The 20,854-nt window shown below is 39.0% G+C and overlaps 1 protein-coding gene across 4 annotated transcripts in view; it reads right to left on the reverse strand.

Annotated features, from left to right (window-relative positions):
* Positions 1–20,854, reverse strand: part of LOC113931870 (transmembrane protein 180-like) — a 45,864-nt gene that overhangs the window by 9,924 nt on the left and 15,086 nt on the right. For all 4 annotated transcript variants that reach the window (XM_027610000.1, XM_027609999.1, XM_027610001.1 and 1 more), the window contains 3 exons: positions 17,776–17,930; positions 14,682–14,765; positions 10,724–10,834 (listed from right to left, as the gene is read on the reverse strand). In XM_027610000.1, the coding sequence (XP_027465801.1) occupies positions 10,724–10,834; positions 14,682–14,765; positions 17,776–17,930 (350 nt within the window). The remainder of the gene's footprint in view (positions 1–10,723; positions 10,835–14,681; positions 14,766–17,775; positions 17,931–20,854) is intronic.

Raw genomic sequence — 20,854 nt, forward strand, 5'->3', positions numbered from 1 at the left:
CTTCCACAACACTGCTTGAGACTTTTGATGTTACCTGTGTTTCAAGTAACTTCCCCAGTGCAGGTGGAAAACATTCACTTAGTAGATGTAGAAGCTGAGATTGAAAAGAGTTCCTTCAAATCCTATAAAAGAAATGCCATCTAGAACAGTCCACATTCACTTCCAGTGTATACTCAACTCATTTCTTAACACGCAATTACCCAGTTGTGAGTCATGCCTCTATAACCAAGTATTACCAAGTTCTATTGATTCTAACTCCTTAATCTCTCTCATGTCAATCTCTTTCTTGCCTTCCATGTTACATTGCTTTAGTTCAGTCCCACGCCAGCATTTCTCATATAAAAGCAGTTCATTGGCCTTCAAACTGTTCTATCTTTGAAATTCAGCTAACCTCCCTTCAAACCATTCTCCACGCTGCAGGGTGCTGTTTTCAAAAGCAAATCTGATATTACTACTCCTTGGTTTAATAATAATAATATTCCATTTCTTTTAGAATCAAATCCACACTTCTTAAGCCCTTCTTTTACCATTCGCAGTTCCTCCAAGCATGTCATATGATCTCATGCCTCTTTCTACTTGCACAGACTCTGACTACGTTTTCAGAATTCATCTGAGAGATCACTTCTTTGCTACCCAGTCTGAATTACATGCTTAGCTAGGTGTACTCACACAGCATCCCATGTTTACATCTCTCAATAATACTTAACACATAGCATTATGATTTTCACTATAATTGACATCGAGCTTATTCAGAGTGGGAGCTGCATCTTTTGTCTCTTTGTGCTTTAGGGCTTATACAGGACCTGATATATATATAATCAGTGTTCGGTAAATGTTTGTTGAATGAATACCCTGCCATTTTACATGTCCATGTTTTACATGTACCATGTTACCCTTCTCTGGCTACCTCCAATCTCTGTTCACAGTATTAACACCTCCATTGAAACCCAGCTGAAGAATCTTCCTCTGTAAAGCCTGGAATTGGTTTCTGAGGCAGTGTTGACCACACCCGCATTTTAGCCACCATTATATCTTTTATATACTTCTAATTATAATAACTACCACTCTATGCTGAAGTCATCTGTCCTCGTGTCTATTCCCTTTACTACATTATATGCTCCTTAGTGATAGCAACCTATTTCATTGACCTTTGTATCCAAAGCACTTGTTACATAATAAACAATGAGTAACCAAGCTTTAATTTTTGTCCCCCTCTAATCCTTGTTTAATGTGACTGCCAGAATGTTCTAAAACAAAATTCAGGTAATGTCTGTCCCCAGCTTAAAAACTTTCAATGATTTCCTTTATCTACAGCAGTCTTTCCCAACGAACAGCTTCTGTACTCCTGGTAGGACACGTGACGATTTTCAGATGTCACAAAATTGTTCTTTTTATTTTAATGGTTAAGTGTTTTGTGTTAGAAAAGAATGAAACCCGGGGCGCCTGGGTGGCTCAGTCGTTAAGCGTCTGCCTTCAGCTCAGGTCATGGTCCCGGGATCCTGGGATGGAGCCCCGCATTGGGCTCCCTGCTCCGCGGGAGGCCTGCTTCTCCCTCTCTCACTCCCCCTGCTTGTGTTCCCTCTCTCGCTGTGTCTCTCTCTGTCAAATAAATAAAATTAAAAAAAAAAATGGGGGTAGGGGTGTAAGAAAAACTTTTAAAAATAAATCCTTGGCGGGCGCCTGAGTGGCTCAGTTGGTTAAGCGACTGCCTTCAGCTCAGGTCATGATCCTGGAGTCCTGGGATCGAGTCCCACATCAGGCTCCCTGCTTAGTGGAGAGTCTGCTTCTCCCTCGGACCCTCCCCCCTCTCATGCTCTCTCTCTATATCTCATTCTCTCTCTCAAATAAATAAATAAAATCTTTAAACAATTTTAAAAAAATAATAAAATAAAATAAATAAAATAAAATAAATCCTTGGCTATGTAGAAAATCCAGAAGAATCAACAACAAAAATCTCCTGGGACTAATAAGCAATTATAGCAAGGTTGCAAGATACAAGGCTAATATTCAAAAGTCAGTTGCTTTCCTATGTATCAGTGATAAACAAGTGGAATTTGGAATTAAAAACATAACACCATTTATATTAGCATCGTAAAAATTAAGGACTTTAAGTATAGATATAACAAAATATGTATAAGATCTATATGAGGAAAACTACAAAACTCTGATGGAAGAAATACAAAATGAAGTAAATAAATGGAAAGATATTCCATGTTCATGGATAGGAAGATTCAATATTGTCAAGATGTCAGCTCCTCCTAACTTGATCTATATATTTAACACAATCCAAATCAAAATCCCAGCAGGTTATTTTGTGGATATCAACAAACTGATTCCAAAGTTTATATGGAAAGGCAAAAGATAAAAAATAGCCAACACAATACTGAAGAAGAACCAAGCCAGTGGGCTGACATTACCTGACATCAAGACTTACTATAGAAGCGCCTGGGTGGCTCAGTCAGTTAAACATTTGACTTCAGCTCGGTCATGAACTCAGGGTCCTGGGATCAAGTCTTGAATCAGGCTCTCCACTCAGTAGGGAGTCTGCTTGTCCCTCTCCCTCTGCCCACCCCCTGATTGTGCTCTCTCTGTCTCTCTCTCAAATAAATAAATAAAATCTTTTTTATAAAGCTACAAAATCAAGATAGTATGCTATTGGCAAAGAGAATCAATAGAATGCAATGGAGAGGCCGGAAATAGATCCACATAAATATAATCAGCTAATCTTTGATAAAGGCACAAAGGCAATACAATGCAGAAAAAGGTAGTCTTTTCAACACATGATACTGGAATAACTGGACATCTACATGCAACATTTAGACACAGATCTTACACCTATGTAAAACTTAACTCACAATAGATCACAGACCTAAATGTAAAATGCAAAACTATAAAACTCCTAGAAGATAACACAGGAGAAAATCTGGATGACTTGGGTATAGTGATGATTTTTCAGATACAACAGCAAAGGCACAATCTATGAAAGAAATAATTGAAGGGGGGGCACCTGGGTGGCTTAGTCTGTTAAGTGTCTGCCTTCAGCTCAGGTCATGATCTCAGCATCCTGGATTCGAGCCCCATATCGGGCTCCCTGCTCATCAGGAAGTCTGCTCCTCCCTCTCCCTCTGTGCTCTCTCTCCCTCTCTCTCTCTCTCTTTCAAATAAATAAATAAAATCTTTAAAAAAAAAAAGAAAGAATTGAAGGGTACTAAATGAAAAAAATATGCAGCCAAGAATACTATATCCAGCTAGGCTGTCACTGAAAATAGAAGGAGAGATAAAAAGCTTCCAGTACAAAGAGAAACTAAAAGAATTTGCAGTCACCAAACCAGCCCGACAAGAAATATTGAAAGGAGTCCTCTAAGCAAAGAGAGAGCCTAAAAGTAACATAGACCAAAAAGGAACAGAGACAATATACAGTAACGGTCACCTTACAGGCAATACAATGGCACTAAATTCATATCTTTCAATAGTTACCCTGAATGTAAATGGACTAAATGCCCCAATCAAAAGACACAGGGTATCAAATTGGATAAAAAAACAAGACCCATTGATATGTTGTCTGCAAGAGACTCATTTTAGACTCAAAGACACCTTCAGATTTAAAGTGAGGGGTTGGATTTGCAACGATGTGGATGGAACTGGAGGGTGTTCTGCTGAGTGAAATAAGTCAATCAGAGAAAGACATGTATCATATGACCTCACTGATATGAGGAATTCTAAACCTCAGGAAACAAACTGAGGGTTGCTGGAGTGGTGGGTAGGAGGGAGGGGGTGGCTGGGTGATAGACATTGGGGAGGGTATGTGCTATGGTGAGTGCTGTGAATTGTGCAATACTGTTGAATCACAGATCTGTACCTCTGAAACAAATAATGCAATATATATTAAGAAAAAAAGAAGAAGAAGAAGATAGCAGGAGGGGAAGAATGAAGGGGGGGGAATCGGAGGGGGAGATGAACCATGAGAGATGATGGACTCTGAAAAACAAACTGAGGGTTCTATAGGGCAGGGGGATGGGGGGATGGGTTAGCCTGGTGATGGGTATTAAAGAGGGCACGTTCTGCGTGGAGCACTGGGTATTATGTACAAAGAATCATGGAACACTACATCAAAAACTAATGATGTAATGTATCATGATTAACATAACAATAAAAAATTTAAAAAAAACTAATGATGTAATGTATGGCGATTAACATAACAATAAAAAATTTAAAGAGAAAAAAAATAAAGTGAGGGGTTGGAAGACCATTTACCACACTAATGGACATCAAAAGAAAGCTGGGGTGGCAATCCTTATATCAGACAAATTAGATTTTAAACCAAAGACATAAGAGACATAAGAGATAATAACATAAGAGATGAGGAAGGACACTATATCATACTTAAAGGGTCTATCCAACAAGAAGATCTAACAATTGTAAATATTTATGCCCTTAACATGGGAGCAGCCAATTATATAAGCCAATTAATAACAAAATCAAAGAAACACATCGACAATAATACACTAGTAGTAGGAGACTTTAACACTGCCCTCACTGAAATGGACAGAGCATTTAAGCAAAAGATCAACAAGGAAATAAGGGCTTTAAATAACACACGAGACCAGATGGGCTTCACAGATAAATATTCAGAACATTCCACCCCAAAGCAGCAGAATACACATTCGTCTACAGTGCACATGGAACATTCTCCAGAGGAGATCATATCCTGGGTCACAAATCAGGTCTCAATCAGTACCAAAAGATAAGGATCATTCCCTGCATATTTTCGGACCACAATGCTTTGAAACTCGAACTCAACCACAAGAGGAAAGTTGGAAAGAATTCAAATACATGGAGGCTAAAAAGGATCCTACTAAAGAATGAATGGGTCAACCAGGAAATTAAAGAAGAATTTAAAAAATTCATGGAAACAAATGAAAATGAAAACACAACTGTTCAAAATCTTTTGGATGCAACAAAGGCAGTCCTAAGAGGAAAATATATAGCAATACAAGCTTTTCTCAAGAAACAAGAAAGTTCTCAAATACACAACCTAACCCTACACCTAAAGGAGCTGGAGAAAAAACAGCAAATAAGGCCTAAACCCAGCAGAAGAGGAGAAATAATAAGGATTAAGGCAGAAATCAAGGAAACTAAAAGAACAGTAGAACAGATCAACGAAACTAGGACCGGGTTCTTTGAAAGAATTAATAAGATGGATAAACCCTTGCCCAGACTTATCAAAAAGAAAAGAGAAAGGACCCAAATAAATAAAATCATGAATGAAAGAGGAGAGATCGCAACCAACACCAAAGAAATATGAACAATTATAAGAACATATTATGAGCAACTATATGCCAACAAATTAGAAAACCTGGAAGAAATGGATGCATTCCTAGAGATGTATAAACTACCAAAACTGAACCAGGAAGAAATAGAAAACCTGAACAGACCCATAACCAGAAAGAAAATTGAAGCAGTAATCAAAAAATCTCCCAAAAAACAAGAGCCCAGGGCCACATGGCTTCCCAGGGGAATTCTACCAAACATTTAAAGAATTAATACCTATTCTTCTGAAACTGTTCCAAAAAATAGAAATGGAAGGAGAACTTCCAGACTCATTTTATGAAGCCAGCATTACCTGATCCCAAAACCAAAGACCCCATCAAAAAGGAGAATTACAGACCAATATCCCTGATGAACGTGGATGCAAAAATTCTCACCAAAATACTAGCTAATAGGATCCAACAGTACATTAAAAGGATTATTCACCACGACCAAGAGGGATTTATTCCTGGGCTGCAGGGTTGGTTCAACATCTGCAAATCAATCAATGTGATACAATACATTAATAAAAGAAAGGACAAGAACCATATGCTACTCTCGATAGATGCAGAAAAAGCATTTGACAAAGTACAGCATCCTTTCTTGATGAAAACTCTTCACAGTGTAGGGATAGAGGGTATGTACCTCAATATCATAAAAGCCATCTATGAAAAACCCACAGCAAATATCATTCTCAATGGGGAAAAACTGAGAGCTTCTCCCCTAAGGTCAGGAACACGGTAGGGATGTCCACTACCACCACTGCTACTCAACATAGTACTGGAAGTCCTAGCCTCAACAATCAGACAACAAAAAGAAATAAAAGGCATCCTAATCAGCAAAGAAGAAGTCAGACTCTCACTCTTTGCAGATAATATGATACTTTATGTGGAAAACCCAAAAGACTCCACCCCAAAACTGCTAGAACTCCTACAGGAATTCAGTAAAGTAGCAGGATATAAAATCAATGCACAGAAATCAGTTACATTTCTATACACCAACAACAAGACAGAAGAAAGAGAAATTAAGGAGTTGATCCCATTTACAATTGCACCCAAAACTATAAGATACCTAGGAATAAATCTAAGAGGCGAAGAATCTGTACTCAGGAAACTATAGAATACTCATGAAAGAAATTGAGGAAGACACACAGAAATGAAAAAACGTCCCATGCTCATGGATTGGAAGAACAAATATTGTTAAAATGTCTAAGCTACCTAGAGCAATCTGCACACTTAATGCAATCCCTATCAAAATACCAACAACTTTTTTCACAGAAATGGAACAAATAATTCTAAAATTTGTATGGAACGAGAAAAGACCCTGAATAGCCAGAGGAATGTTGAAAAAGAAAAGCAAAGCTGGTGGCATTACAATTCCGGACTTCAAGCTCTGTTACAAAGCTGTAACCATCAAGACAGCGTGGTACTGGCACAAAAACAGACATAGATCAATGCAACAGACATAGATCAATGGAACAGAATAGAGAGCCCAGAAATTGACCCTCAACTCTATGGTCAACTAATCTTTGACAAGGCAGGAAAAAATGTCCAATGAAAAAAAGACAGTCTCTCTTCAAAAAATGGTATTGAGAAAATTGGACAGCCACATGCAGAAGAATGAAACTGGACCATTTCCTTACACCATACACAAAAATAGACTCAAACTGGATGAAAGACCTAAATGTGAGACAGGAGTCCATCAACATCCTTGAGGAGAACACAGGCAGCAAACTCTTCGACCTCAACCGCAGCAACTTCTTGCTAGACACATCACCAAAGGCAAGGGAAGCAAGGGCAAAAATAAATTATTGGGACTTTATCAAGATAAAAAGCTTTTGCACAGCAAAGGAAACAGTCAACAAAACCAAAAGACAACTGACAGAATGAGAGAAGATATTTGCAAATTACATATCAGATAAAGGGCTAGTATCCAGAATCTATAAAGAACTTATCAAACTCAACACCCAAAGAACAAATCATCCAATCAAGAAATGGACAGAAGACATGAACAGACATTTCTGCAAAGAAGACATCCAAATGGCCAACAGACACATGAAAAAATGCTCAATATCACTCAGCATCAGGGAAACACAAATCAAAACCACAATGAGATACCACTTCACACCAGTCGGAATGGCTAAAATTAGCAAGTCAGGAAAGGACAGATGTTGGCAACGATGCGGACAAAGAGGAACCCTCTTACACTGTTGGTGGGAATGCAAGCTGGTGCAGCCACTCTGGAAAACAGTATGGAGGTTCCTCAAAAAAAGGAGCTACCTATGACCCAGCAATTGCACTACTGGGTATTTACCCCAAAGATACAAATGTAGTGATCCGAAGGGGCACATACACTCCAATGCACCCCAATTGCACTACTGGGTATTTATCCCAAAAATACAAATGTAGTGATCAGAAGGGGCACATGCACCCAATGTTTATAGCAGCAATGTCCACAATAGCCAAACTATGGAAGGAGCCTAGATGTCCATCGATAGACGAATGGATAAAAAAGATGTGGTGTATATATTGGAATATTATGCAGCCATCAGAAAATGAAATCTCGCCATTTGCAATGACATGGATGGAACTAGAGGGTATTATGCTAAGTGAAATAAGTCAATCAGAGAAAGAGAACTATCATATGATCTTGCTGATATGTGGAATCAAGAAACAAGGCAGAGGATCACGGGGGAAGAGAGGAAAAAATGAAACCAGATGAAACCAGAGAGGGAGACAAACCATAAGAGACTCTAAATCTCAGGAAACAAACTGAGGTTTGCTGGAGTGGAGGGGAGTGGGAGGGATGGGGTATCTGGGTGATGGACATGGGGAGGGTATGTGCTATGGTGAATTTTGTAAGACTGATGAATCACAGACCTGCACCCCTGAAACAAATAATATATTGTATGTTAATTTAAAAAAAGAAATAATTGATAAACTGGGTTTCATTAAAATTAAAAACTGCTCTGCCAAGGACAATGTCAAGAGAATGAGAAGACAAACCATAGACTGGAAGAAAATATTTGCAAAAGGCATACCTGATAAAGGATTGTTATCCAAAATATGCAAAGAAATCTTAAAATTCAACAATAAGAAAAAGAACAACTTGATTAAAAAATGGGCAAAAGACCTGAACAGACACCTCACCAAAGACATACAAATGGCAAACAAGCATATGAGAAGCTGTTCCACATGAAAAGGCATTAGGAAACTTCAAATTAAAATGAGATAAACACTTACTAAAATGACTAAAGTCCAAAATATTGACAACACCAAATGCTGATGAGAATGTGGAGCAATACGAACTCTTTATTTCTTTGCTGATGGGAATTCAAAACGGTACAGCCACTTTCAAAGACAGTTTGGCAGTTTCTTATAACACAAAACATACTCTTATCATACAATTCAGCAACTGTGCTCCTTGGTACTTACCCAAAGGAGAAAACATATATCCATATAAAAACCTGCATATGGATGTTTAAACAGCTTTATTCACAATTGCCAAAACTTGGAAGCAACCAAGATGTCTTTCAGTGGATGAATATATAAATAAATTATACATCCAGACAATGGAATATTAATCAGTACTAACAAGAAATAATTTACCAAGCCATGAAAAGACATGGAGGAAACATAAATGCATATTACTAAGTGAAAGAAACCTATCTGAAAAGGCTACATACTATATGATTCCAACTATCTGACATCCTGAGAAAGGCAAATCATGGAGACAGTAAAAATATCCTTGTCGTTGGGGTTAGAGGGAAGGGTGGGATGAATAGGTGGAGCACAGGGGATTTTTAGGGCAGTAAAACTATTCTCTATGACACTGTAATGGTGGATACATGTCATTACACATTCATCGAAACCCACAGAATGTACAACACCAAGAGTGAACCCAAATGTAAACCATGGACTTTGGGTGATAATGACATGTCAGTGTCATGTAACCAATGTACCGCTCTGGAAAGGGGGTGGGTGTTGATGTGGGGGAGGCTGTATCTGGTGAAGGACAGAGAATATAGAGGACCTCTGTACTTTCTGCTCAATTTTCTAAAACTGCTCTAAAAAATAAAGCAAATAGGGGCACCTGGGTGACTCAGTAGGTTGAGCGACCAACTCGTAGTTTCAGCTCAGGTCATGATCTCAGGGTCATGAGATCAGGCTCTGCACTCAATGTGAGTTGGCTTGGGATTCTTTCCCCCTTCCTTTCCCTCCCCCCTTTACCCCTCCCCCTGCTTGCACGTGCTGTCTCTCTCAAATAAATAAATAAATAAAATCTTTAAAAAATAATAATAAAGCAAATAAATAAAAAATAAATTAATCTTCTACTGCCTCACTACCACCATTTATCTCACAGTGAAACAAAAGTAACAAAGCAGAGCTGCAAGGACCTACAAGACCTGGCCTCCCTCGTGCTTACTTCTTCCTTGTGAGATCTAGAAAGCCAGGCATGGTATCCCTCTATCCTTTTACACTTGCTGTGTTTTCTGCTTCCCCCAGAGGGCCTCCATGGTGTCCTCCCAATTCCCTGCATTTATTCAAATGTCACCTCCTAGGACCTTCCATCACTCTAATTAAAAATGCAGCTTTCCCCAACCTTTCTTATTCCCCATCTTATTTTATTTTTCACCAAAAAACTTATTGCCAACTAACATACTACGTATTTTATTTACTTTTTGTCTTCATGTCTCCCATTAGAACTAAGTCTATGAGGACAGAGATCTCTGTTGGTTTGTTCACTGACACTCACTGACCCTATCACAGAGCATAGGACATGGTAGGCTCTCAATGACATTTGTTGAGTGAATAAATGAATAGCTTATTAAGAGTTCTCTCATGCTTCCAGACATTTTCCATGCTGTTTCTTCTGCCTGGAATGATGTTCTTCAGTGTTCAGTAGGGGAAATCCAACTCAACCTCCAAAATTCAGCTCACTTCTCAGAGGTGCTCCCTTGTCCAGGGAGACTGAAGTAGGAATCTCTTTTCTGTATTACCACAGTGCCCCATTTTATGCTTCTGGTAGAGCTCTTATCACAGTGTTTTATAATCTGTGGGGCTCCTTGGAGGCTCCTTATTCATCTTGTATCCCCAGCACCTCTAAACCTGGCAGATAGTAGCATGCCCTCAGAAACATTCGTGAATAAATGACTTAGATAAAAAGATAAAAACAATCAATATGTAGTTTAGTGTGAATTATATAGACACTTGTAGTATCCTTTAAGGAACATCCTTAAAGATACTCCTATGAAAATTTCTTTGACATTAATACTCTCTGTTATAACTTCCTCAAAATCTGAGAACTAATGACTAATAATATCCAAAGTCCAAGATAATTGCCTGGTAATCAATGTAAAAGCCTGAGTTTGCTTTCATATTTCCTTTACATTATTTCAAAGGCATTTTTACTCTACCTTTTTTCTGGGTTTCCGTATCCAAACTCTTTTAGCTTAGAGAGTATCATCATGGGAGCTGGTTTTGTAAACAAAGCATTGATGCCAAAAACCATTGAGGAAAGGGGTAACCTGAAACAGACAAAGATAGCATGGGTCTGTATCACACAGTGTGTGTGTGTGTGTGTGTGTGTGTGTGTGTGTGTGTGTGTGTGTGTGTATCAAGGACCTCTTTGTCAATTAAGTCCTCCTTGACCCTAACCAGGCAATAGTAGAAATAGTATAGTAGTTATAGAATGTTAACCTCTCAGTGATAGTGGTTATAGAGCTAGAAGAACCAAACTCTTTCAATGAAGAAACAGATCAAAGAGAGACACAGCTAGACTCAAGTGGTTGATAAGTGAGAGCTGTATGTGCCCTGTCCTGTGTTAAGTCATTTAAACCCCACAACAGGGGTGCCTGGCTGGCTCAGTCCATGAGTTCAAGTCCCATGTTGGGCAGGAGACTACTTAAAAAAAATTGTAAAACCCACAACAATCCTATGAGGAAGACATTGTCACTCCTATTTTAGAGATGGGAGAATAGATGAAATTGTCCACAGTCACATGGCTAGTAAGTAGGAGAGCTGGGATTCACACTTAAGTTTCTCAGCCCAGGTTTAATGAAGGGTTACTTAAGTGTGTTCTAAGTAAGAATCCTGCCATATCATTTTTGATAATTAGGTTATGTCATATAAAAATCAATAAATCCAGTGCATTGACTGAATAAACTGAAATCCTGTCATATTTCCACTAATGGTGGAAACCTTGCAACCAAGGAGGAAAGAGAAGAAAAAGCAAGAACAGGGGGAGGAGGAGAAAGAAAAAGAAAGGGAAGAAAGATGAGGCAGGAGGATTGGAGGAAGTATAATTTTATGGGAAGAACTTGGGTTTCACTCCCAGTCCTTCAGTCTGATGGTTATATTACCTCGGGAAAGTTAACCCCTCTCATGAGTCTTAGTTTCTTGAAAATGAGGATAATTATGGTTGTATGATAATATTGTAATACAATTGCTATCTTCCCCACTAGGCTGTCAGTACCACAGGGTAAGGGCTACATCTGTTTTGGCTCATTGTATTAAGTTCTCTTTTTTTTAAGATTTTATTTATTTGACAGAGAGAGAGAGGGAGAGAGCACAAGCAGGGGAAGCAGCAGGCAGAGGGAGAAACAGGCTCCCAGCTAAGCAGGGAGGCCAACGTGGGGCTCAATCCCGACCCTGGGATCATGACGCGAGCCGAAGGCAGATGCTTAACCGACTGAGCCACCCAGGCGCCCCCACTGTATTAAGTTCTTATCTGACATGCTCAGGACAGTCAACAATCAGCTAGAGCAAAACAATCCTTTTTACAAGAAGAGATGTTAACTCTTCTGTTTTAAGTGAAATGTACTCATTCACCAATCTTTTCTTTGGGTTTTTCCTTTGAGTATGGGCCCATGGGTGAAAGTACTGTGCCATCTTTCTCCCAAGGACAGTATCCATATTACATGATCTACAGTTTCTACTGCCAATTATAGAGAGAACCTAAAGTTGTTTACAAGGCAATCTGAGAACACAATAGCTTTAGGTTTTTATGACTTTCCCTCAAGACATTTATAGTTCTCATCACATCAGATCTAATAGTATTTTTTTTACATCTTGCCTTTGTCTAATCTTTATAAAGCATTCAACTTAGTTTTCATAGAAATAACTTTCATCTCACCCTTATAGATCCTAAGCAATTAAATACTGTCATTATAATAACATTTGCAGCTGACATTAACAGATTTAAAACAAAAAGTACTAACTCTTGCTAAGGATACAACTTAATTTTTTCAAAGATTTTATTTATTTGTCAGATAGATAGAGAGAGAGCACACACAAGCAGGGGGACTGGCAGGCAGAGGCAGAGGGAGAAACAGGCTGAGCCAGGAGCCCAATGCGGGACTCAATCCCAGGACCCCGGGATCATGAAGTAAGGATAAAACTTATGCTGCCAGAAAAGCACAGGTATCCTCCAGAGTAGCCACTTGTCAAAAGCATACAGCATGCCATGTACATAAAGAGTATGTTTTAGGAGCACCTGGCTGGCTCAGTTGGTGGAGCATGCAACTCTTGATCTCAGGGTCATGACTTTGAGTCTCACGCTGGGTGCAGAGATTACTTTATAAGTTAAAGGGACACCTGAGCGGTTCAGTTCATTGGGCGTCCAACTCCTGGTTTTGGCTCAGGTCATGATCATGGTTGTCAGATTAAGCCCCACATTGGGCTCTGCACTCAGCATGAAATCTACTAGGTATTCTTTCCCCCTCTCCCTCTCCCCTTCTGCTCACTACCCTCTGCCTGCTTGCGTGCTCTGTCTCTAAAATAAATAAATAGATAAATACATACATACATACATATATACATATGTAAGTAAACTTTTTTAAAAATTAAAAAAAGAGAGATAGAGTATGTTTTAAAGGGAATCTGTTACAAGGCCTCCTATATTGTATCTCCAGCATTTACCACTATGCCTGACACATTAGGAGGCAATCAGTACATATTTAAATAATATCTTTTTTTATTTTTTTTAAGATTTTATTTATTTATTTGAGAGAGAGAGAATGAGAGAGAGAGCACACGAGAAGGGGGAGGGTCAGAGAGAGAAGCAGACTCCCTGCCGAGCAGGGAGCCCGATGCGGAACTCGATCCCGGGACTCCAGGATCATGACCTGAGCCGAAGGCAGTCGCTTAACCAACTGAGCCACCCAGGCACCCCATATTTAAATAATATCTACCATACAAGGCTGGGGTGAGACTTGAATGAGCAAAAGCCACACAATGCTTATACACATTGGCATGTGGTAAATGTTGGTGCCCTTTTCTTTCCAACTGTTTGAGACATTTTATTTACTTGTTTCCAGTCTCATTCAAAAAGAATTTGAGATGGGCGCCTGGGTGGCTCAGTCAGTTAAGTGTCTGCCTTCGGCTCAGGTCATGATCCCAGTGTCTTGGGATTGAGCCCTATGTTGGGCTTCCTGCTCAGTGGGGAGTCCGCTTCTCCCTCTGCCACTCCCCCTGCTTGTACTCTCTTTCTCTGGCAAATAAATAAAATCTTAAAAAAAAAAAGAATTTGAGAGTTGTAAGATGTTTACTGAAGTTTCTTCTTGTTAAATTACTCATTTTAAAAAAAGTGATTTGAGTCAGTCACTTTTCTAGACACTGGTGAAGACATGGTCCTACACTGTAAGGAGCTCAGCACCTTGCTTATCAACCCAAACATAACTTAGTAACAAAACCCTGAAACAGGAAAGGAATTATGTAAAGAGGAAATCAAGCAGCTGGATTGGCAAAGCTTTCCTCAACATAAATTTTATTAAAAAAAAAAGAGGCCATGCTGTCTCAATGTTTCTACAGAGCTGATAAAGAATGTACCTGTGTTAAAATAACACATTCCTCTCTCATCTGTAAATAGGGCACATGTCAGAAAACATTACCAATCAAGTGAATTTTACAGCTTACCACCATACTAAAGAACAAAACCTCTCACCAGCAGCAGCTTACAGTTTTTCAAGTAAAAAAAGATAAGATGGACCTTTTTTTAATTTTTAATTTTAATTCTTACAATGTCACAGAGCAAAGGCCACTTTGCCTTAACATCAGTATAATAAGCATACTGCAATAGGTAGAACAAAGCTATCTGAGATTTCACTTTGGTTTCTGAGATCTAATCCTGTTGTAGCATTGGCTGTGTGAACCTGAGGGATAAAAAATTATGATGCCCTTTCAAAGGCAGGGGAAAGTTGCCCAGGACAAACAATTATGAATATCCTATTACGTTCTGCTCTCTAATTCCCAATGATGCGTCTTATGATCGTCTCTTAGATACATGATTTGTAGTGGTAATATAACAGGCAGACTCTGATAGGTCCTGCCTCCATGTGATATTCTCGTAGCTAATATTTGAATAAATGTACTTACTGACGATTGAACTTCAGTAAATCTGCATCAACCATGTCAGCTAGTGGCAGGTTAAACAAGCGAAAAGAAGCTTGCACAATCACCCTAGAAGCAATTTTAAAAATATACATATAAAATATGCATATAACTAGGAGGCACAGATTTTGTTTAAAAAAAACAAACATCAAATGAAAGTTGAAATTTTGTTTGTAAGAAAGAAAAATGAAATAATGTACAGTTGACTCTTACTATTATTTGATAGAGCACAAGTAGGCAGGCCACAGACAGAGGGGCAGGCAGAGGGAGAGGAGAAGAAGGCCCCTCACGGAGCAGGGAGCCCGATGCAGGGCTCGAAGCCAGGACCCCGGGATCATGACCTGAGGTGAAGGCAGGCGCTTAACTGACTGAGCCACCCAGGTGTCCCCCAAAACCATTTTTTAAAATCCCAAGCAAAAAATAGTTATTTCATTTTTTTATTCATTTATTTATATTTAATTTTTTAAAAAAGATTTTATTTATATGACAGAGAGAGAGCGCACAAGCAGGGGGAGCAGGAAAGGGTGAAGCAGGCCCCCCATGGAGCAGGGAGCCCGATGCAGGGCTCGATCCCAGGACCCTGAGATCATGACCTGAGCTGAAGGCTGACACTTAACCAACTGAGCCACCCAGGCGCCCCAGTTATTTCATTTTTAAAAGAGAAGTATGTATTCATATCTATATAATATTTGGGGGGATAGAAGTGTGTGCCTAATATATCTTTATTTTATAGTACAGTTAACCCTCAAATAACACAAGTTTGAACAGCATAGGTCCACTTATATGGGGACTTTTTTGAATAAATACAGTACAGTACTATAAATGTATTTTCTCTTCCTTATGATGGTTTTCTTATTCATGCTTTCTTTTTTCTAGCTTACTTTATTGTAAGAATACAGTATATAATACATATAATACACAAAATGTGTCTGCTTCTCCCTCCGCCTCCTGCCTCGCCTGTTCGCTCTCTCTCTCTCTGACCAAAAAATAAATAAAATCTTTAAATAAAAATAATGGTTTGGGGTTTTTTAGTTTTTATTTAAATTCCAGTGAGTTCACATACAGTGTAATATTAGTTTCAGGTGTACAATTTAGCAATTCAACACTTCCATACAACACCTGGTGCTCATCACAGCAAGTGCACTCCTTAATCCCCATCACCTATTCAATCTCCTCCCACCTCCCCGTAACCATCACTTTGTTCTTTACAGTTAAGTCTGTGTTTTTAAAAATGGTTTTTATGCTGTTTCCTCATTCCCAAATGACTACCTTCTCATTTAATCTGATTAAATTATGGGCTGATTCTAAAAAACAAAACAGGCCAGGGAAATTAATCAGACAATTTTCTCTTGCTATCAAAAACAGGATAAATTAAGGACTATAAAAGAACATATAACATTTTAATTATGATAGGAGAATGAAAATGGGGGAATAGTTTAAGTAAAAAAAAAGGCAAAAAATTTTCGTTCTAAAATCACTATAAAAATGTCATTTTGGGGGCGGGGGGTGCCTGGCTGGCTCAGTCGGTGGAGCATGCAACTCTTGATCTCAGGGTTGTGACTTCAAGCCCCATGTTGGGTGTTGAGTTTACTTAAAAAATAAAATCTTTTAAAAATGTCGTTTTAGATATAGGCAGGGCCACCATTATATACTTAGAAAATAGTTATCTATGTGAGGTTCTAATGTCATGAAATTCTGCCAAGATTTCAATCCTTTGAGTTAGTTACTCTACTCTCCACTACCAATCTGTTCAAAATGCAAATAAATCTTCATGAACATTTTCTCAAATTGTTCCAGCAGTGACCTGGGGTAGGAATATTAGTTTCTCCACCCAAAACACATTTTCTAATGATCAACTATTTGTAGGAACTGTAGTAGGTAATGGCGCCACAGCGATAAGAGACTAGACCCTACTCGCAATAAGCTCAGTCCAGTGGAGGCCACAGGCAGTCCCAGGCAGGGGGGTAAACGCTCCAGCACAGATAAGGGCGTGGGAGTCATGCAGGAGGGACACCTAATCCAGATGAGGACATCAAGGAAGGCTTTTCAGAGAAGAACATCCCTGAACTGCAGCCTTCAGAAACACCAGGAGAGAGCCAGGCAGGAAATGGTGAACAGCTTTCCAGGCACAGAATGCTGCATGTTGACATAAGGTATTTGAACCAGGAACTACGAAGTATTCCTGTTTGGTGTGGAGTACAGTGAAACTGAAGAGTAATAGAAAATGGGGATGAAGAAGTAAACAGGGACTATAATAACAAAAGGCCTCATCTGTCATCATTTGGATTCTATCTTGAAAGCAGTAAGAAGCCACTTAAGATCATTAAGCAAAGGAATGACATGTTCTTCTAGGAGCAGTGTGGAGGAAGGGTTTGGAGGGACTGGAGACAAGGGGACCATCTGGGAGGCCGTATACCTCTCCATCTGAGAGGATGAGGACCTGAGCTACAGGAATGGCAATGGGAGCAGAGAAGGGATGGATTCGGGACGTATTAGGAAAATAAAACTACTACTAAACTGATAGCATATTGGACATAGGAGACAAAGAAGAAAGAGAAGACAAAAACAAAGTCACAGACCTGGATGCCCAGGCAGACTGTAGGCCATTTGCCAAGATGGGGACAAAGGCAAAGAACATATTTGGGGGCAAGATCCTTATTTGGCAGCAGCATTTACTAAATGATGCACTTTAATAGGTTAAAAAGAGGAACTTTAACATCAAAAACTAATGATGTAATGTATGGTGATGAACATAACAATAAAAAAATTAAAAAATAAATAAAAATAAATAAATAAAAAGAGGAACTTTACTACAAAATCTAATGTATGAAATAACTTGAAAAAAGAAGCTGTGAGGGGTGCCTGGGTGGCTCAGTCAGTTAAGTGTCTGACTCTTGGGTTCAGCCCAAGTCATGATCTCAGGGTTCTGAGATCAAGCCCTGCATCAGGCTCTGCGCTGTGTGGGGAGCCAGTTTAAGATTCTCTGTCTCCTTCTCCCTCTGCCCCTGCCCCTCTAAAAAAAAAAAGAAAAGAAAAAAATCCTAGGGTAATTTGGGGATTGGCACTGGCATTTACTTACATGATAATAGTGAGGTAAAGAGCCAAAAAGTAATAATATTGCTGTCCGAGAAATAACATGACAATGGAGGCTGTTCCTTCTAGGTAGAAAGAAATTAAGATAATTTTATAGTAACCACACTTCTTCAGCCAGGACTGACTGATAAGTACAAGGCACTGAAACGGAAACAGAGTGACATAGTGTTAATAAGTTGGATTCCCACGAATTAGGCTTACTCTTGCTGATGACAAAGTAAATGTTCTCAGCAAAAAAATAAATTTGCTTCTGAATTGTAATATCGTTGAAACACACAAGTAATACTGTCTATTGTGACTAGAAATGCTATTACTCATATATATCCATAAAAATTGACTAAGGATAGTAATATTCCATAATAACAAAGAAACAGCTATTATTTCCTATAAAACAAACAAACCTGAAAATGGTTTCCTACATTTTCATTTTCACACTAATATGAAGAGATTTTACTAAAACCAACCATATGAAAGAATCCATCACTTAGAAACAATCAACATGGGGCGCCTGCGTGGCTCAGTCTGTTAAGTGTCTGACTTTTGATTTCTGCTCAGGTCATGATCTCTGGGATGGAGCCCCGCAATGAGCTTTGCACTCAGCGGGGAGTCTACTTCCCCTCTCCCTCTTTCTGTGCCCCTCCCCTCCCCCGCTGGCACACTTTCTCTCTAAAATAAATAAATAAATCTTAGGGGCGCCTGGGTGGCTCAGTTGGTTAAGGGACTGCCTTCGGCTCAGGTCATGATCCCAGGACCCTGGGATCGAGCCCCGCATCGGGCACCCTGCTTGGCTGGAGGCCTGCCTCTCCCTCTCCCACTCCCCCTGCTTGTGTTCCCTCTCACGCTGTCTCTCTCTCTCTCTGTCAATTAAATAAAAAATAAAATCTTTAAAATATATATATATCTTAAAAAAAAGAGAGAGAAACATCAACATTGCTTTATGGTGATGTGAAAAGTCCAATTAAAATCTAATATAAATCCAGATTTTAAGATTTGGGATTAAAGCCCAGAATTTACCCAGCATACAGTAGGTAAAACAATATTTACTGAATAAGTGAATATATATTTCACTATTGTTCTTACTGTAATATATCTGAAATGTAATTTTTAGCCAAAATCAAGTACCATAAATAATAGTTTATGATTCTATCCACATTTCTTTGGGTTTTGTTTCTTGCCTAATCTTACGTATTTTCATAATTCTAACAGGCTCATGTTGAGAGCTCAGACTTAACATTTTTTTCTGCATTTCAAGCTATCACTGAAAAAATTCATTGTTCTAGAGTGAAAAGTTTGTGCTAAATATACATATGTACATTAACAAAGATCAGAAGATATTCTTTGTTTTCAATTAAAAATTACATTGTTTAGCCTTGAAAAGTTTTCACTAACCAAATGTACATACATTACATGAGAATTTTGAATGATGTAAGTAGAATACAAATGTACTGTAATAAACAAAAGGGTTTTTTCCCCCTAACTTTTTGGCTTACTTCTCTACTTTCAAGGAACAAGAGCTCATTTTCTGGGTACTAAAGACAATGGCTCAGTGACTGATGTGATCCAAGGCATTTCTTAGAGTTCTGTAAGAGAAATACATAGAACACCCCGGCAAGTCCCATTATAGTCCTCCATATAATAATAATATTGTAAAATTACACATTTCTACATGTTGAAATGAAGCTGCTTGTTCTTGGTATCTAATACAGGAGTATATAAAACACAAGAAATTATGGGCGCCTGGGTGGCTCAGTCAGTTAACCGCCTGCCTTTGGTTCAGGTCATGATCCCAGGGCCCTGGGATTGAGCCCCACATCAGACTCCCTGCTCAGCGGGAAGCCTGCTTCTCCCTCTTCCTGCTTCTCCCGCTGCCTGCCGCTCCCCCTGCTTATGTGCTCTCTCTCTCTCTCCGACAAATAAATAAAATCTTCAAAAAAAACCACACACACAAGAAATTATAATAATATAAGAAATATGTGGTAGAGTAGAAAGTGAAAGATTTTGAAATCAGATGTCCCTTGGTTTGAATTCAACTTTGCCACTTTACCAGCTGTGTGGATCATAGACAAGTTATTTTACCTGAAGGACATTTCCTCCAACTAACACTCTCTCTGTGTGTCTCTGTCTCTCGCTGTCTATCTTGTCTCTCTCTCTCATCTAGCACATATTTAGTTATTATTATAATGTCCAATATACAAAAAGATATGAGCCAATGATATAAATGATAAAAATGTTGAGAGAGACTGCTTTTTCACTTACTAAAGTCTTCTACAAACTGAGGGTTTTGGCTCTCCATTCATGTTTATTGAGTAGGAGTTTGTGAACAGTGTGTCTCAGCACAAGTGTTGGCAAACCTATGCCAAAGAAGCCTAAATCAAAACAGATAAAATCAGTGTGTTCTTGCAGTGAAAATCAAATAAAATATTTGCCACATCAAGTCTTAATAATAAAAGCTAACATTTCTAGAGGGTTTAGTTTGTGCCAGGAACCATTTTAAGTACTTTGTATATTTTGAGTCACTAAATCCTCATAATAATTCTATTCATTAGGCATTATTTTTATTCTCATGTTACGGATGAGGGAACTGAGGCACAGAATGGTTAAGTAACTTACCCAGGGTCACATAGCTCGTGAGAGGGGAGCGGGACTCCTCCCTGGCAGACTCCATGCTCTTAACCCATTTACTATCCTGCCTCTCTGAGGGGACTGGGATGTGGAAGAGTCACAGACCTATTAAAACAGTTATTAGAGGGGCGCCTGGGTGGCTCAGTTGGTTGAGCGACTGTCTTCGGCTCAGGTCATGGTCCTGGAGTCCTGGGATCGAGTCCCGCATCGGGCTCTCCCTGCTCGGCGGGGGGGTCTGCTTCTCCCTCTGACCCTCTTCCCTCTTGTGCTCTCTGTCTCTCATTCTCTCTCTCAAATAAATAAATAAAATCTTTAAAAAAAAAACAGTTATTAGAGAGAACGAGCATGTGTTCGTTCTTTTCTCCTTTCAACTATTCAACTCCTCAAAAAGAAAGCCCTGAGAAGACAGCCTGAGAAAATGAAAATATGGTGCTTATCCTTCA

Source organism: Zalophus californianus, chromosome 10, assembly GCF_009762305.2.
Source record: "Zalophus californianus isolate mZalCal1 chromosome 10, mZalCal1.pri.v2, whole genome shotgun sequence".
Classification (NCBI taxonomy): domain Eukaryota; kingdom Metazoa; phylum Chordata; class Mammalia; order Carnivora; family Otariidae; genus Zalophus; species Zalophus californianus.